Genomic DNA, 18,804 nt, shown 5'->3' on the forward strand with positions numbered 1-18,804 from the left:
ATGATATATCTGATAAGGGGTTAATATCCAAAATATACAATGAACTCATACAACTTAATATAAAAAAAACTCATTTAAAATTGGACTGAAGATCTCAATAGACATTTTTCCAGAGAAAACATACAGTCAACAGCTCACATGAAAAGATGCTCAATATCAGTAATCGTCACCAAAATGCAAATCAAAATCACAATGAGATTATCACCTCACACCTATAGAATGACTATTACCAAAAAAGACAACAAAGAACAAGTGTTGGTGAAGATGTGGAGAAAACAAAACCCTGGTACACTGTTGGTGGGAATGTAAATCGGTGCAGCTGCTACGGAAAAGTGTGGAGAGTTCTCAAAAAATTAAAAATAGGTAAATCAACTATACGTCAATAAAAATAAATATTTTTAAAAGTCAAAGATAGAACTAACCATATGATCAAGCAATTCAACTCCTGGGTATTAAAAAAAATAGACACATCCCTTGGTTTGTTGCAGCATTATTTACAAGAGCCAAAATATGAAAGCAACCTTATTGCCCATCAATAGATGAATAAAGAAGTGGTGTGTGGGTATGTGTATTTGTTGTTGTTCAGTAGATAAGTTGTGTCCAACTTTTTTGTGACCCCACAGACTGTAGCACACCAGCCTCCTCTGTCCAAGGGATTTCACAGGGAATCAATACTGGAGTAGGTTGCCATTTCCTTCTCCAAGGAATCTTCCCAGGGATCAAACCCTCATCTCCTGCATTGGCAGGTGGGTTCTTCACCACTAAACCACCCAGGGAAGCCTCTGTGTGTGTGTGTGTGTGTGTGTGTGTGTGTGTGTGTGTGTATAAAATGCTATCATCTGGCCAACACCAGCCATAAAAAAATGAAATCTTGTCATTTGTGATAACATGGATGGACCTAGAGAGTATTAAGTGAGTGAAATAAGTCACACAAAGAAAGACAAATAATGTATGATTTCACTTATATGTGGAATCTAGAAAACAAAACAAATGAATAAACATAACTGAACAGAAACATAGTTATAGCTACAGAGAACAATAAGGTGGTTGCCAGAGGGAAGGAGAGGAAAGAAATAGTGAGGGAAATTAAAAGGTATAAATCTCCAGGTGCAACACAAGTATGAAATGTGTACACTGTGGGTAATACAGTCAATAACTATGTAATATTTTTGTATGGTGACAGATCATAACTAGACATGGTGATCATTTTGAAATGTATAGAAATACCGAATCACTATTTTGTGTAATAGGAACTAACATAATGTTGTAAGTCAATTATTCAAAAACAAACAAACTCAGAAAAAAAGAGATCAGATTTGAGGTTACCAGAGGCAGGGGTAAGGGGAGGGGGGATTAGACAAAGGCAGTCAAAAAGCACGAATGCTAGTTATAAGTAAGTACTAAAGATGCAATGAACAACACGATAAGCATGATTAACACTGCTGTATATGGCTGGCTACAGTCCACTAAGAGTGGGACACCACTAAGCACCTGAGCACATGGACATACACAGACACGCATACACATTACATATGAAAGCTGTTAACAGCGTAATTCCTAAGAGTTCTTATCACAAGAAAAAATATTATTTTATTATTTCTTTAATTTTATATCTATATTAGGATGGATGTTCATTAAACTTATTGTGATAATCATTTCATGAGGTATATAAATCAAATTATTATGTAAACTGTAAACTTATACAGTACTGTATGTAAATTATCTCAATAAAGCTAGAAAGAAAATAAAAGGAAAAAAGTTACATAAATTATTGCAATAATTAATTCACAATAAGAAATTCCCTCTAAAAAACATACTTTACCCAACAAAATATTCCAAAAAGGAGGTAGGTGTTTTATCACATAAAATTCCTAAAACATTCAAATCTTCCTATCAATTGCACAATCACTACAGATTTCTAAATTTCTAAATTTATATTTTTAACATGATGACCATTAACTATTTGAATATTACTTGAAAAAACTAACATCTTTTTTCCTCAAAATGGTTCCTCCAAGATTTTTCCTGTTTTTCCCAGTAGTATCACCATTCTCAGGCTAATCATTTCAATTAGCACCAGTGGCTACATTTCTCTTTACTTTACCATGGCCGTATCTACTCAATGATTAACTCTTATCAATTCTTCCTTTAACCTTCGTATTTCTCTTTTCTCATATACACCTGCTGTGTTAACTTGTAGTAGCTTAAAATAGTTCTTCTTTCTGTTGCTCCACTCAAATTTATTCAACATATCTTCCTGATCAAGTTCACTCCACAGAGCAAAAATATCTCACTGCCTCTACATTCTCCTTGGGAAAAACTTCCAAACTGACCTTCAAAAGCTAAATTCTGATCCCTAGTTTACATTTCTGACCATATTATCTCTTACTCGTTCTGTAATGAAATGCCTTATTCCATCCTAACAAATTTCGTCACTCATCCCTTAAGGTTTCTTCAGGCCATTGTGCTTTAGTTTGTACTAAACTAAAGTAAAACTAAAGTACAAAAAAAAGGGGGGGGGGGCGGTGATGGAATTCCTTTTTAGGCTATTTTATGTACTAAAAACATTCCCATCCTCTATGCCTCCAGACCCAGTCATTCTCTGATCCCTCTAATCTACTATTTTTCCTTCATTTATCTTATATCTATGTGAAATTATACACTATATATAATTAATATACCTTATATAGCAATATGGACAGACATATATATACATATATATGTTTGTGTGTTTATTACCTGTCTCTACTATTATTATAGCTTCATGAGGACAGGGAATTTGTTCTGTTCACTATGTATTCCCAGTACCTAGGAGATTTTTTACTAAGAGATTTACTAGATTTTACTAGGATTTTTTACTATATTTACTAGGAGATTAATAAACTCATTAAATGAATTACTGTATAGCTTGCAAATGCTATCTCTCAGACAAAAATATCTCTTCCTCTGCTGAAACCCATTAGCACTGATAGATAGTATTTTTCATGTAATTTATATGCAACATTGTACTAAGGTAAAAACTACTCTCCAAGCCTTCATGTAACCCTATATTTAAATTTGAAGACACTCTATATTTAACTTTGGAGAAAAGAAGTGATACATTTTAACACTCTGAGATCTTTATTTTTTTTAAAAGGCTCCTAAGATGATAATACATTTTATCTTATTTGTTATTTGTTTTGGTAACAAAAAGTAAAATTAAAATATACCTGGTTAATATTATAATCAAAAAAAAAAGCATGTCCTAAAACATTTTGCTTTATTTCTAAAAATCAGAAAACATGTGCTCAAGTAATTAAACTACCTGCTATGTCATCCACAATCTCCGTATATGTTCTTCTGGCTATGTCAAGAAATTCATTTATGTTAGACCTTACTGCATAGCACTTCTGAGTCCTCATGTTCAGGCATCCCTTCATGTATCTTGCATCATCATTAATTACTGTTTTAATCTTTTCAAGTATGATTCCAAACCTGAAAATCAAATTATAGGTAACAAGTCAGTTAATTTGTGATTTGAATATGTTAATGATAGCAAATACCATATCTTCTTAAATTTATTGTTAAAAATTATTTTGCAAATAAATAACCAATATATATATGAAACTACATAAGTTAGGACTCTGACTACATCAATTTTAAACTATTTTGTCAATCCTAACTACTTTCCTAAAAAAAAATGACATCACCAAGGATAATCCTACAATGGCTAATAGATCTCCCAAACTATACATACTAATTGTCTGTGTAAATATAAAAATATATCCCTGAATCACCATTATAAAATTCTGGCTTCATGCTCATTGGCTCAATTAACATTTGCTTATACCATGAGTACTGTGTTAGGCGCAGGGAGTCAAAGAAGAATTAAGATATGGTCCTTGCCCTCAGTTGGGGCAAGAGAGACCAAACATATTGTGAGACAGTATAACAACTTACTATAGTGATTATGCAAACTGTAAGTCTGGTAATACCTATTTTCCTAATCTTTTATTTTATTCTATTCTATATCTATCTGTAATAATTCAGTTATATTATTAACCTCATTTTGTGACCTCACACAAGGTGAGAATCTTGAATAACAGTTTTTAAGTATTGTAAGTCTTTTTGGTCAAGAAAGAAGGTGCCACTGCTAAATGAAATACTAAAATTAAACTGTAATTAGATATTACTCAGTATTCATATAACTATTTTTGTTACATTAGTTCCTTATGATTTAACATAAGAGACTAATATATTTTTATACTTGCAAGTTTTTCCATGGAAAATAGCTTAAAAGAGAAACATCAAAATTTTGTATGATTTCAATTTTAAATGCTATTCTAATTGTCCACTAACAAAAATTATGCTGTTACCCTATCGATTGTTATTTATGTAATATATAAATAATGTAATATATAAATAAATTAAATAATGTAATATATAAATGTAATATATAAATAAATTTTTAATAAAGAGTCTAAAGTTTTTATTAACCAACGCTTAAGTAATTGTCCTACAGAATACAAATAGAGTTCTTAAAATCAGAAAGATCAGGAAGAAAGGAATAATCTGCTATTTTATCAACAGTTGAATGACAAAGACCTCTTATCTTCCAAGGAACCATAATAAGCTCTTAATAAAGGTGTGTTACAGTTCTTCAGAGTAATCTATTAAAGAATAAGATAAACATAGTTAAGGATAATAAATTATGACATTATTGAAACAAAAAATTTAGACTTGTTTAGTACTTTACATTTTACCAAGTACTCACTTGCTTCATTTTCTCATTTATATACTCATAAAAGATATTTTATGTATGTAGATGAAAGCAGATTGTATTTGGTCCATTTTCCAGATAAAGAGCATATGGCTAAACACTACCATCCACTGGTTTACTACTATGACTTATTTTTCTCGTCTCCTAACTAATCATTAACTTTAAACTACTTATTGTCAATAGTAACTTAAACAGTTATCATTATATATTCTGAGTATTCTATGTATAATTCCAAAATGTGGGTTAAATGTACATTAAACTAAAAAAGTGTTTTGTATGTTGGTAAACAGAGCAACTTCCTCATCCTTATATGACAAAAGTAGGGATTCTTATTTTGTTTAATGGAAACTATGTGTGGTCACTCTTTGAATAAGCAGAAAACAGTAGAAAATACAGATAATCTGATTTTTACCTTATTTTAGTTTTCTATGAGACAATGGCAGTAATAACTTTTTTAGTTTTTAATAGAAAAATAATATTTATATACCAACAAAAACAAGTAATTCATAAAAGCATAAAGAAACACATTTATTATTCTATCATACCTCCAAAGACAAGTATTATGGTATATACCCTGTCATTTTTTCATATCAAAAATTTACATCATTATATGATCCTTTTCTCCACCACTTAATACTACATCATAAGCATTAGTAACCCTTCATGGTAAAAATTTTTAATAAGTCATAATATTCCACCTGTGGAAAGCAAATAGTCACTTCCCCTAATTATTAGAGTTCTACACCATGTACAGTAATATAAACAAAGCTTCAATGACCATCACTGGACATAAATATTGGTCAAAATTTCTTAACAGTTCTTTTGAATAGATTTCTAGAATGTTTTGATGTCTGATGGTTTGAACAGCACCAAAACATATATGTCATAGAGCATTCCTAAAAGGTATGCATAATTTTTACTCCTACCAGCTGTCTATGAAACTGCCTGTCTCGTTGTTCTCACATTAGCAGTAAGTTGGATCTATTAAGAAAAAAAACTTTGCTTAACTAATTTGCATTTCTTTGACTAGTAGTAAGGTTGAACATTTTTTGATACTACTTGTTAACTACTTGGTTCCATTTTTTTGTCATTTTCCACATTTCCATTGGCACACCAGTATTTTCTCATAAAATTATATAAGTTTTATGATAATAGAAAGATTTTCTGTCATTTGTGACAAAATTTTCCTAACTTTGTCATTTTGACTTTGCCTTAGACATACCAAAGTTTGAAATTTTGTGTTTTATCAAGTATCAGTTTGGGGAGATGATTTATTATACTTCTTTCATTCTAAGAAAGATGACAATACTTTTGAAATATTTTGCCAAATTGTTGTATGTGTGTGTAGTAGAATAAAGTTTATAACAAAATTTTCCTACACTTTTCATTATTTTTTATTTTTAAAAAGTGATTCTAAAAAAAAAGTGATTCGTCTTTTAATTCAAAGTTTTTCAAATGTTTTACACCATATAGAATTTAAAAATAGATGAGAAAAATCACCATTTTGTAACCATCACAGTTACATCAGGTAAGAGTCATTAATAAATACCAAAATCAAGGAGTGAAAGTTTGACAAGGAACAGTAAATTTACCCAGTCTCAAGGTATCTCTCCACAGATTACTTATAACTTTTTAGTGAAGTAATTGATCAAAGTTATTATCACCAGGAAGGAAAAAGTGACATGTGCCTCTTGATACTGAGAAAGATACAACATTGCTCACACAATACTACTGTCAAAGATGTATAAGCCAAATTTAATCATGAAGAAACAATCACACAAACAGGAATATCCTATTAAACAACTGACCCTTGCTCTTCAAGATGTCAGTATCATGAAAGACAAAAAAAGGCTGAAAAACTTTTCAGAAGTATAAAGAACCATGACATTAAATACAATGTCTGGTCCTCAACTGGATCAGGGTGAAAAAAACAATTACCATAAAGAACAGTATTAGAACAATTGGGAAAATGTGAATACAGTATAGGCTATGCATAGTTTACAGTTGATCCTTGAACAATACGGGTTTGAACTATCTGTGCAGATCCACTCATGGGTGTATTTTTTTCAATAGTAGATACTATAGTACCACAGGATCTCCAGTTGACTGAATTTATAGATGTAGAACTGCAGATATGGAGGAACTGTGGACAGTGAGGGACTGAATATATAAAGAACAACAATAAGTTATAGGTGGAATTTCAACTGCAGGGAGGGTTGGTGCCCTGACCCTCATGTTGTGCAACAGTCAACTGCAAAAATATTGTATCAGTGTGAAATATCCTGAATTTTTTAATTATATAGTAGTGATGCTATAGAACATCTTTGTTCATTAGGACGTATGCACTTTAGAATGCAATTCATTCTCAAATTGTTCATTAAGAGTAAATAAAGATAATATGTGTGTATGCTGTGTGTAGAAGGACAGAGAAGATGGGAATTCATTATACTATTCTTAAAACACTCTAAATGTGAAATTTTTTCAAAACAAAAACTTTTAAAAACTGATGCTAAACATGTTCTGTATAAGACACACACACAGAAATTACCTTTAAAGGATCCACAAGTTCCAAGGTATGTTTTAGGTATATTAAATTTGTTATCTTTGATTCAGCTGCATTAACCTATTCAGACAAAAATTCAAAAGTGGACACCATAAATACTTAATACGTGAATGAATTTTCCTTTTGAACATTCTACACCTACATTTTCCAAACATTTTTATTTATTAACTGAAGCAGGAAAACCGCCTAGGTCTGGGGTCATCAATCCCAGGGCCCCATACCACTAATAGTCCATGGCCTATTAGGAACCAGGCCACAAAGCAGGAAGTGACTGGTGGGTAAGCAAGCAGTTTCATATGAACTTACAGACACTCATCACTGCTTGCATTACTGTCTGAGCTTTAAATCCTGTCAGATGCGCGGTGGCATTAGATTCTCATAGGAGTTCACCACTGTGAAATACGAGTATTAAGGGATCTAGGTTGTGCACTCTTTAGAAGAATTTCAACGCCTGATGATCTGAGGAAGGGCTCAGGTGGTGATGTTAGCACTGGGAAATGGCAACAAATATAGATAATCATTGGCAGATAGGTTTGACTGCAGAGAAGATATATCTATGATATGAAGCAAGCATGATGCACTGTGCCTAGTCTCAGTCATGTCCGACTTGGAGAAGGCAATGGCACCCCACTCCAGTACTCTTGCCTGGAAAATCCCAGGGACGGGGGAGCCTGGTAGGCCACAGTCCATGGGGTGGCAAAGAGTCGGACACGACTGAGGGACTTCACTTTCACTTTTCACTTGCATGCATTGGAGAAGGAAATGGCAACCAGCTCCAACGTTCTTGCCTGGAGAACCCCAGAGAGGGGGGTGCCTGGTGGGCTTCCGTCTATGGGGTCACACAGAGTCAGACATGACTGAAGCAACTTAGCAGCAGCAGCAGCATGTCTGACTCCTTGAGGCCCCATGGACTGTAGCCCACCAGGCTCCTCTGTTCATGGCATCCTCCAGGCAAGAGTACTGGAGTGGGAAGCCTATCCCTTCTCCAGGGGATTTTCCCAACCCAGGGATCAAGCCCAGGTCTCCCGCATTGCAGGCAGATTCTTTACCGTCTGAGCCACCAGGGAAACCATAATAAATAATTTTATAATTGCTTGCAGATTCATCAAAACCCTATCACTGAGTAGCAAGCGACAAGCTGCATCTCGTGTCAGACTTTAGAGAGGCAAATGAGTTGATGTACTTCAGTTGCACAGCTGTATCTGGTGGCAGGCTCTAAGTCAGAATCCAACTCTTATTTCAGCCCAAGCATGGGCACACATTATTTTACTTACCACTTCCATCGACACCTCTTTCCCACACTGTGCACTTGTCTTGATCACAGTTTTGGTAAGCTCACAAGCTAACCCTAGCCAAGATGAGTGAAAAAGCAAACCCCACTGGAGAGCTTCTTTGAAAAACGGGAAAGACCCAATGATGAGATAGCCGAAGACTCTAATAAGACTGCCAACCAAAACAGCTGCATTTAAAATACCAAGAGTCCTTCTTAAATTATGGGTTCATTGCAACAAGTGATTCATTCTCCAAGTCTGCTTTGTATAATACGTGGCAACAGGCTATTCAACGAAGCCATGAAACCTTCAAAACTGCTTCACAACATGAAGACCTAGCACCATGCTTTAAAAGACAAGCCTTTGGAGTTTTTCAAAAGAAAAAAGTGAACACAAAGAACAGAAGTAATTATTGAAGGCCATCACTTTCTCAAATGTGTCTGCACTGACAGCATCTAAAGATTTTGAATGCTATTAAAAAAACTGAAGATCCAGAGGGCCGTAACTAAGACTGGTGCATCCAATAAGAAAATAAACTTTTTTTTTTAAAGAAACTACTTCCAAAAGTAAGGAAAATAGGGTATTTATTCATCAGCTCCTATTTGGTACTGGTCAAGACCTATAACTGGGGCACTGAGGCAACAACTGATTACTCACTAGTCTCCCTGGGACCAGAGAAAAGTCCTCAGGTAGAAAGTCTTAGCTGCTTGCAGAAAGAAGCCTACCTTACACAAAAGTGAGTACCAAGAGGATGTAAGTGGCACACCAACAAGGCCTACTCCACAATAATGAGTAAAAAAACCCAATTACAAAATGGGAAATGATATTTGCAACACACACAATTAACAACAGGTTTACATAAAGAGAACTCTACAAATCAAAAGCAATGATAACTCAATAGAAAAATGGGCAAGACTTTCACAAAAGCAGATATTCAAAAGGTCAATATACATATGAAAGCACATTCAACTTCATTAACAGAAAATGCCAATTAAAACCACAATGAAATACTACTATCTACCAACCACTATAGCTAAAATTTTAAACTGACAAGATCAGGTTTGGGAAAAGAACAATAAGACTTCTCATATACTCCTGATGGAAGTGTAAACTAGTAGATACAATAATTTTGAAAAACATTTTGGCAAATATTTTGTCATTATCTACTAAAGTTGAAGGCATACTTAATAACTCAGAAATTCCATTCCTATGTACCCAATAAAAATATGTCCAAAATTCTATTAAGAAAAAGATATAAAATTGTTAAGCAATATTATCTCTAATTGCCATAACCTGCCAACAACTCAGAAGTTCAACAACTGAAATAAATAATGGCATATTCATACAGTGGAATATTATATAGCAATGAAACTAAATGAGCTATGGCTACATGTGACAACATGATTAAATCTTACAAACATAATGTTGGATAGAAGAAGCCAGAGATTTAAAAAGTATACACTGAATAATTCCTGCTCTCTCCCCCGCCGCCAGCCCACCACATGCGTTCGCTCTTTCTTTCTCTCTCTCTCTCCCCCCCCCCACATGTGTATGCGCTCTCTCTCTCTCTCTCTCTCTCCCTCCTCACCGCCCCCCATGTGCGTACAGTCCTTCTCTCTCTCTCAGTCTCCCCTCACCCCACCACGTGCATTAACTCTTTCTTTCTCTCTCTCTCTCCCCTCCGACATGCGTATGCACTCTCTCTCTCTCTCTCCCCACCCCCCCATGTGCGTACGCTCCTTCTCTTTCTCTCTCTCTCTCTCCACACCCCACCACCCCGCACTGGTGCACTCCTCTACTCTCTTCTCCTTCGAGGATGGGTTCTCCTTCTATCTTCTAACTAAAATAGAGCTGTAACACTGATTTGTCTAAGAGCTATGACATGGTTTGTCCAGACCCAAGAGCTCTGACCCGCCGAGGGCTTTAATGTCCATGGCGCCAAATCATTGTTGTGACAAAACAAGAACCTAGGAGCATACCCTTGCCTGACATCTATGGTGCCGTGACTCGGATTTAACCTGGCAGAGACAACCTCCACACAGAAGAGGCCAGGCACAGCAGGAGCCCAACTCAGCGAAGCTCCCGCGGTAAAACCCGGAACGTGAAGAAAACCCAGCGCAGGGGAAGGCCCATCGTGCTGGAAACCGGGACAGCGAAAAACGAACTTGGCAGAAAGCCCACGCGGCTCAGCCTCAAGTTCCAGAAGACCTCTGGTTAAGATAGGTCTTCGCTCCTATGGCTGGAGGAAAATGCCTAACGAAATCTTAATGCCTTTACAATCCCTCGTTTCTTGTTTCCTCGAACTCCCTGCAAACAGGCGGGCAGCAGTGGGCGCAATTGAGGGGCTCTGGAGAGGCTACTCTTTGGTATGTTCCAAAGGCGCTATCTGCTGGGCCCCAGTAGCTGTTACCCAAGCCGGTGGGGGTTCTTCTGTCCTTACTCTTGTCTGTGCCAAGGATCAGGCCAATGAAAACTGTGAGCACAGGTCAGGTATTTAGCAGATTTTCCAGCAGGCTATGAAGGGGATCCCTTGGCACGTTTTTCCCACTGCTTTTTCCTCCTGTCCTTCAGCTCTCTCCCGGGACTCGAGCCGGGCCAAAACCCAGGACCTAATAAGGCTCAGGCTCTGAGGTCTTATTGCAAAAATTCAGTGAGAGACAAAGCCAAAGGTAAGAGGTGGATTTGTTAGGATTCAGAGGGAATCTTCAGGGTGTGGGCCATTGCCGCAGTGTGGTCTGGATAGGTTTTGCGAGTGAATTCATAAGCTAATGAGTGGGACATCATCCCAGCCCTGGGGGAGCCACCCACTCCTCCCTTTTTGACAGTGCCTTGGAGCTGTCCTGTCACCTCTGGGTGTGTCTGTGGTTTATAGATTGGGGATTAAGGTTTACTTGAATTTGACTTGTCTTTTTGGACCCAATTGATTTTAATTGGTTTACTTTATGCTCTTGTGCTATGTCATTCTTTCAAAGGTTGTGCTCTACCTCCTTCCCTCCTATTTCATGCTCCTTTCCTCAGCCCCATCCTGGCCCACAGTGTTGCCTCTACAATCTTCTAGAGGGACAATCAGAAAATAGCTGGACTTGGGAGGGAAATACTGTATAATATCTAACCCCTTAATCCTACCTAGCACTGGTCACACTGGAGATCTTGGGGATACCCAACCCCAGTCCGGGGGTCCCAGGAGGTCATCACACCTTGGCCTGCCTAGGGATCTGGTCCTCGAAAGGTTGTCATGCCTCAACCTGCTTGGGGATCCGCCAGTCCCAGGGGTCCCAGGAGGTCATCACGCCTCAACCTGCCCAGGGACCCAATTCTCGGGAGGTTGTCACACCTCGACCTGCCCGGGGATTCAATCTCTAGGAGGCTGTCATGCCTCAACCTGCCTGGGGATCTGCACCCTGACCCGGGGACACCTGGCTCTCAGGTTGCAACAGTTCTGGGTAGGAGAAGCTTCAGAAAGACTCAGCCCTAAGAAAGTCCATCCATGGAAACAGAAAGAAGCCTATTACTTGTGGGACTGTGCCCAGTCTCAGCAATAACTCAGGAGTCCAATGAGAACCCCATTGCCTTTCTGGAAAGGCTAAAAGAGGTCCTCCCAAAGTTTACCAATCTGGACTTAGACTCTTACGAGGGACAGGTGATTTTAAAGGACAAATTCCTGTCCCAGTGTGCATCAGATATCAGAATTAAGTTACAACAGCTACAGCAGCAGGACCCTGCTGCCTCTTTAGATGAGATGGTCCAGAAAAAAAAAGAAAAATAAAAAATAAAAAATATACACTGAATAATTCCTTATATGTAAAGTTTTTTAAAGAACTGGTAAAACTAAGTTATAAAGAAAAATTAATTTAAAGAGTAATTAGTAAAAAGTGGTTTCTTTTCAGAAGGAGGTAGAAAATAATGAACAGGAAGAAGCAGAAGGAGAGTTCCTGTTTTGTTTTTATGTTGTCACTTTTGGCTGCGCTGGGTCTTTGCTGCTGCACATGGCTGCACCCTGGCTGCAGTGCTGGGTCTCTCACTGCAGAGGCTTCTCCTGCTGCAGAGCACGGGCTCTAGGCTGTGTAAGCGTCAGCAGTGTGGCTCTCAGGCTCAGCAGTTGTGGTACATGGGCTCAGTCACCTTATGGACTGTAGGTCTTCCCAGAACAGGGGTCAAATCCCTGTCCCCTGCCTTGGCAGGTGGATTCTTAACCACTGGACCACCAGGAAAGACCAGAAGGGGAGTTTCTGAAGCACCGGCAGAACACTGACTGGTCATCATGTGAATGTTCACTTTCATAATGCCTAAAGACATTTTTGGCTGTAACAATTGGATTCCACTGGCATCTGTCGGGTAGAAGCTATGGCCCATGTTTAGAAATTCAGTCGTGTCCAACTCTTTGCAACCCCATGGACAGTAGCCCACCAGGTTCCTCTGTCCATGGGATTCTCCAGGCAAGAATACTGGAGTGGGTTGCCATTTCCTTCTTCAGGGGATCTTCCCGAACCAGGAGTCAAACTCAGGTCTCCTATATTGCAGGCGGATTCTTTACTGTCTGAGCTACCATGGAAGCATCTAGTGGGTAGAAGCTATGGATACTATTAAGCATTTTAGAATGTTTAGAATGTACAGAACAGTAAAAGAATTACCATCTCAACAAATAAATAGTACAAAGTTGAGAAATTCTGCTGTAGAGGAGTTGCATTACACAAGTACTCTCTTAACCTCTTACGTCACTGGTGATTTCCTTCCTGCTGCTTCTTTCTCTGTCTCTTTTCAATCGCTCCTAACCTTGATAGCACTGAAAAAAGTAAACTGCTGTGAATTTTACAGTTTCAAGGTATCAAATGTTGTCCATACCACATGAGCAGGGAGGCAGACCAGACCCTTCCCTACATGAGTACTCCAGATGAGTATCCAGCCCCAAATGACACCTTAACTGCAGTCTGTAAGACCTTAAGCTTTTGACCCACAGAAATTGAGAGGTAATAAATATGTATAGTTTTAAGCTGCTATAGTTGAGGTCATTTGTTATGCTGCAATAGAACACTAATTTTGATCCATGGGTCAGGAAGATCCCTGGAGAAGGGAATGGCAACCCACTCCAGTATTCTTGCCTGGAGAATCCCACAGACAAAGCAGCCTGGTGGGCTAAGTCAATGGGGTTGCAAAGAGTTAGAGCAACTTACTGACTGATTAACTTACACACACACATACAGTCTCTTTACAGTTTGCTTTTTCAAAGCGAAGAAGAGAGTCTCACCAAGGAGAATTGGGAGACAACTCTCTATTAGCCTTTTGCATTTTTGCACATCTAATGAGCAAAGGCACTGACTGCCTTTGTTCAACATAGACTTTTCAAGAATATTTGTATAGTGAATAGACTTGAAAGATATATTGTCTACTTCTAGGGCAAAGGGTAGGTCTGATCATGGTTCTTGAAAATAAAGATGGGGCCTCCCTGCAGAATAGCAGGCAAATATGGTTCAACCCCTAGGTTAAGAAGATCCCCTAGAGCAGGAAATGGCAATCTACTCCAGTATTCTTGCCTGGAAAATTCCATGGACAGAGGAGCCTGGCGGGCTATAGCCCATGGTGTTGCAAAAAGTCAGACTCAACTGAGCAACTGAGCACACATGCTTACTGCCCATAAGATTCAGGTTCCCTAAGATCAGCAGTTCTCTCCTGTAAAACACTGTATGTGCAGGTGTCACAAAGCCCTCTTCACATCACACTGTTGGAAATGGAGCTTGGGGAACCAGTGCAAGAAAATGTTGATATTCTGGCTGTGGCTATTGTTATGAGTATAAAGTCCTTTTTCTCTGATCTAGGAGTCTGTGTCTTCTGTCAGCATTTATCAAACTGTGTCAGGCTAACTTCTCACTTTGGAAGTAGGGTAGAATATCATATCCCTTACAGTTCCTGATAACACTATGATGTAATTGCTTTAAAAAAAAAAAAATCTCAAAATGAATTCTAAATTCCTTTGGATTAGAGACTTACTTCTTATTATTTCCCTAGCACTCACCACAGTGCTTGGTAAAATAACTTGTTGAATTAATTAAAGAAAGAGCCATGACCTAGATACTCTTTACGGCAGTCTGAAATCAATGGGAAAAAATTAAAACTTAGGTAAAACTTGAAAAAATGATTTAATATCAAAGTTTTCAAATGTGGGAGGAAGTACTTTGGATGTTTTATAATGGAAAATACAGACATTCTTAATGAAATATATTAAACAGTAAGGTTATAAAGACTACATAAAAAGAAAAGACATCTGGATTAATTAAAATAAGAAGTTTAAGTTTGATTTTCAATGAATACTTATGATAGGAAAATATGCATTTTCTAAAAATCAATGTTCTTAACAAAAAATATAAGAATTCATCTTGGGTTAAAAATTTCACACTGGAAATTTTCAGAGAATATTGAGTTCATTCAGAAGTTTAAGCCAATCATAATATTCAACCAACAGAACATTTAGTTCATCCACAAGTTTAAGCAAACCATGCCATTTAACCAGCACAAGTCTGAACTAATTTAGTAAATATTGTGTTTAATTAAGATATAGATGCTTATATTAAATTACTTTAAAGTCTCATTTAAATAAATCTCCAAATGGTTAGAAAAATATCAACTGAGAAACAGTATAAAGAAGACTGAAATTTATGAATTATGTATAAAGTCAATATATTGCATAAGTTTCCTTAAAAGTTAGTAAATCTCATCTGAAAAGTATTTTTTTTAAAAAACCTCCACAAAGGACATATGTGCTGGTTAGGAAAAATTTACAACTATGACTGGTCCCCCCAAAACTAAAAAAGATGATAAGTAACACTGGCCCTTAATAACCTTATGGAGCTAGTTACAGATTGCCTTTTCTGGACAAGAAGAAAGATTTTAGATTCTCAGTGTGCAGAATTACCTTATACCAAACCCCCTGGCTTTTCTAAAATCTGGTAGTCAAATTGATTACAGAAGCTGGTTAGTTAATCACACATATTTCCCAGAGAGCTAGTTGGCTAAAATGATACTCCTTTCTTAATAAAACCAGAAATGATCTAATGCAAAAAATATGTATAGCTGACCCTTGAACAACACAGGTTAGAACTGCATGGATCCACTTAAATTTGGATCTTTTAAAATAAACACATATGTGTACTGAGGATGTATTTTCTCTTCCTTACAATTTTCTTAACATTTTCTTTTCTCCAGCCTACTTTATTTAAGAATACAGTATAAAAACATATTGTACACAAAACATGTATTAAGTAGCTGCTTATGTTATCAGTAAGGATTCCAATCAACAGTAGGTTATCAATAGTTAAGTTTAAGTGAAAGTGAAAGTCACTCAGTCTTGTCCGACTCTTTGTGACCCCATGGACTATTACAGTCCATGGAATTCTCCAGGCAAGAATATTGGAGTGAGTAGCCTTTCTCTTCTCCAGGGGATCTGCCCAACCCAGGGATCAAACCCAGGTCTCCCACATTGCAGGCCAATTCTTTACCAACTGAGCTATCAGGGATAGTTAAGTTTGAAGGAAGTAAAAAATTATATGAGGAATTTCAATTGTGCATAGGGGTTAGCACCCCTAAGCCTGATGTTGTCCAAAGGTCAACTGTATATTACTAATTCTTATAGCTCGTGACACTAAAGCATGTATATGTATGACTATGTAATTATACTACACATTACATATTACACAATGTGACAACAATGAGACTGCTCTCAGGCATAACCTGATAATTAATTCTTTCCTATAATAAAACTGAAACAAAGTCTTTGCTTACACACAGCTGAGAGTTGAATTGTATCCCCCTCTAAAAAAAGATATTTTGAAGTCTAAACACTCAGTACCTCAAAACGCAGTCTTATTTGGAACTAGGGTCAGAGAAATAACTAGTTAAGCTGACATCATATTGTAATAGGGTAGACTCCTAATTGAATATGACTGGTTTCAAATAAAACACAGCCATGTGAAGGACTTCCCTGGTGGCCCAGTGGTTAAGAATCCACCTGCCAATACAAAGAACGTGGGTTTGATCCCTGGTCCAGGAAGATCCCACATGCCATGGAGCAACTAAGCCCATGAGCCACAACTACTAAAGCCCATACACCCTAGAGCCCATGCTCTGCAACAAGAGAAGCCACTGCAATGAGAAGCCCATGCACCACAAGAAAGAGTAGCCCCTGTTAACCACAATTAGAAAATGTCTGAGTGCATCAACAAAGACCCAGCACAGCCAAAAACATAATAAACAAATAAGAAAAAAAAGATAGCCACGTGAAGACACAGACACAGAGAGACCACCATGTGATGAAGAAAAGAGAGATTAAATGTATATAGCAGCAAATCAAGGAACATTGAAGATTACCAACAAACCACCAAAAGCTAGAAACAGGTAAGAAAGGATTCTCCTACAGGTTTCAGAGAAAACATAGCCCTGCCAAAATCTTGATTTCAGACTTCTACTCTCCAGACCTGCGACAATAAAATTATAGTGTTTTAAGCCATGCAGGGTATAGTATTTATTTCAGCAGGCCCAAGAAACTAATATTAATTGTAAGTACAGAGTAGCCATTTCCTATTCCTATATTGAGTTGCATTTTTTCTGTGTTAAAACATGTCATTCATAAGTAAAACTGTTACTTAAGACAATTTTCATTTGAAAATACCATTCAAATCAGGACATCTAGCAAAAGATCATAAGGGCTAACTGGTGCTTTGGGTTTATATTAATAACTGATTACTCATTTTTAAATCTCTGAAAGTCTGAAAATATTTGATGGCTCCAAAAACACTGCTAAACCAGTACAGAGGTTAAAAAATAAAGGTTAATGACACATGTTAACAAGAACATATTCAGAAGTAAAGTGAAGAACCCTCTCTATATATTCTGTTGAGCAGTTTTTTAATTGGATGTATTCCCAGCTTGTGTTATTTTTGCTTTTGTTGCCACTACTCTATGGTTCTTATACCACATGAGAAGTGATGCAATATTATTTGAAGGTAGACTGAATTCAGCTAAAGCTGTATTCTATAAACCTGAAAGCAACCATTAAAATAAAAAGACAATGAACTTAGCCAGTAAATCAACAGAGGAGTAAAATGGGAGCATAAAAATATACATTTAAACCAAAAGAAGGCAGAAGAAAAGGAAAAGAGAATATAGGTGAGATAAATGTAAAAAAGTACCATAACGGCAGATTTAAATTGTAACATACCAATAATCTCATTAAGTACAAATGAAATAAACACCTAATTAAAAGTTCATTCAAGAAGAAACAGGTAACCTGAATAATTCAGCATTATATCTATTTAAGAAATTGAATTTATACTCAAGAATCTCCCTACAAAGAATAATTCCAAGTTTTAACAGCTTTATTTGTGAATTCCAGCAAACATTTAAGGAAGAAATAATATTAACACGAGTTATACACAAACACTATGAGAAACTGAAGTGGAAGGAATGCCTCTAACCTCATTGTATGGTATCGATTAATTTTGTTTCAGATTTCAGTTGTTCTAGGTTACCTGTCATTTGTATATATTGAATTTTAAAGTGTTTCAATTATTTAAGGAAACTCCCAATTCTCCTCCTGTCCAACAGCCAAAACTTTTCCATATAATAATGTTTTTATTATAAATGAACCTTAAGAGTATTTCCTCTACAATATGAAAAGGTTTCCTAAATATAGATAAGCCTTCAATGGTTTTGCAAAGTAATCAAATTTCAAATAAAATTCTACTGATACATGGACTTCTTTCCTTTTTAAGCACCTGAGCAAAAATATGCAGGTGATTCTTGAACAACACAGGTTTGAACAGTGCAGGTCCACTCATAGGTGGATTTTATTCAATAAACAGAGTACAACACAATCCAATTGGCTGAATCTGCAGATGGAGAACCCTTGGATGCAGAAGGCTGACTGTAAAGTTACATGCTGGTTTTCGATTGCACTGGGGTTGGGGAAGAGGCTGCCCTAACCCCCATACTGTTCAAGGGTTAACTGTAAATATATTTCATTAGAGTAAATATTTCTCAATTCACTTTAAAGAGAAATGAAAACCATCTATTATTTTCTTTATAGAATGTGCCCATAGGCACTAAGTATTTAAATTTGTAAAAATCCAAAGCCTTGTTTCATATTTAAAGGTTAAGCATACTGGAAAACTAACTAATCAAACTTTACATAATGATCATCTTTTAAAGGACCTTGGAACTAA

The 18,804-nt window shown here is 36.7% G+C and overlaps 1 protein-coding gene across 1 annotated transcript in view; it reads right to left on the reverse strand.

The window, feature by feature from the left end:
• Positions 1–18,804, reverse strand: part of MSH4 (mutS homolog 4) — a 91,184-nt gene that overhangs the window by 36,031 nt on the left and 36,349 nt on the right. Inside the window, exons 9-11 of the mRNA XM_061119998.1 lie at positions 7,308–7,382; positions 4,585–4,649; positions 3,305–3,474 (exon numbers count right to left, since the gene is read on the reverse strand). Coding sequence (XP_060975981.1) covers positions 3,305–3,474; positions 4,585–4,649; positions 7,308–7,382 — 310 coding nt within the window. The remainder of the gene's footprint in view (positions 1–3,304; positions 3,475–4,584; positions 4,650–7,307; positions 7,383–18,804) is intronic.

Source organism: Dama dama, chromosome 20, assembly GCF_033118175.1.
Source record: "Dama dama isolate Ldn47 chromosome 20, ASM3311817v1, whole genome shotgun sequence".
Taxonomy (NCBI): domain Eukaryota; kingdom Metazoa; phylum Chordata; class Mammalia; order Artiodactyla; family Cervidae; genus Dama; species Dama dama.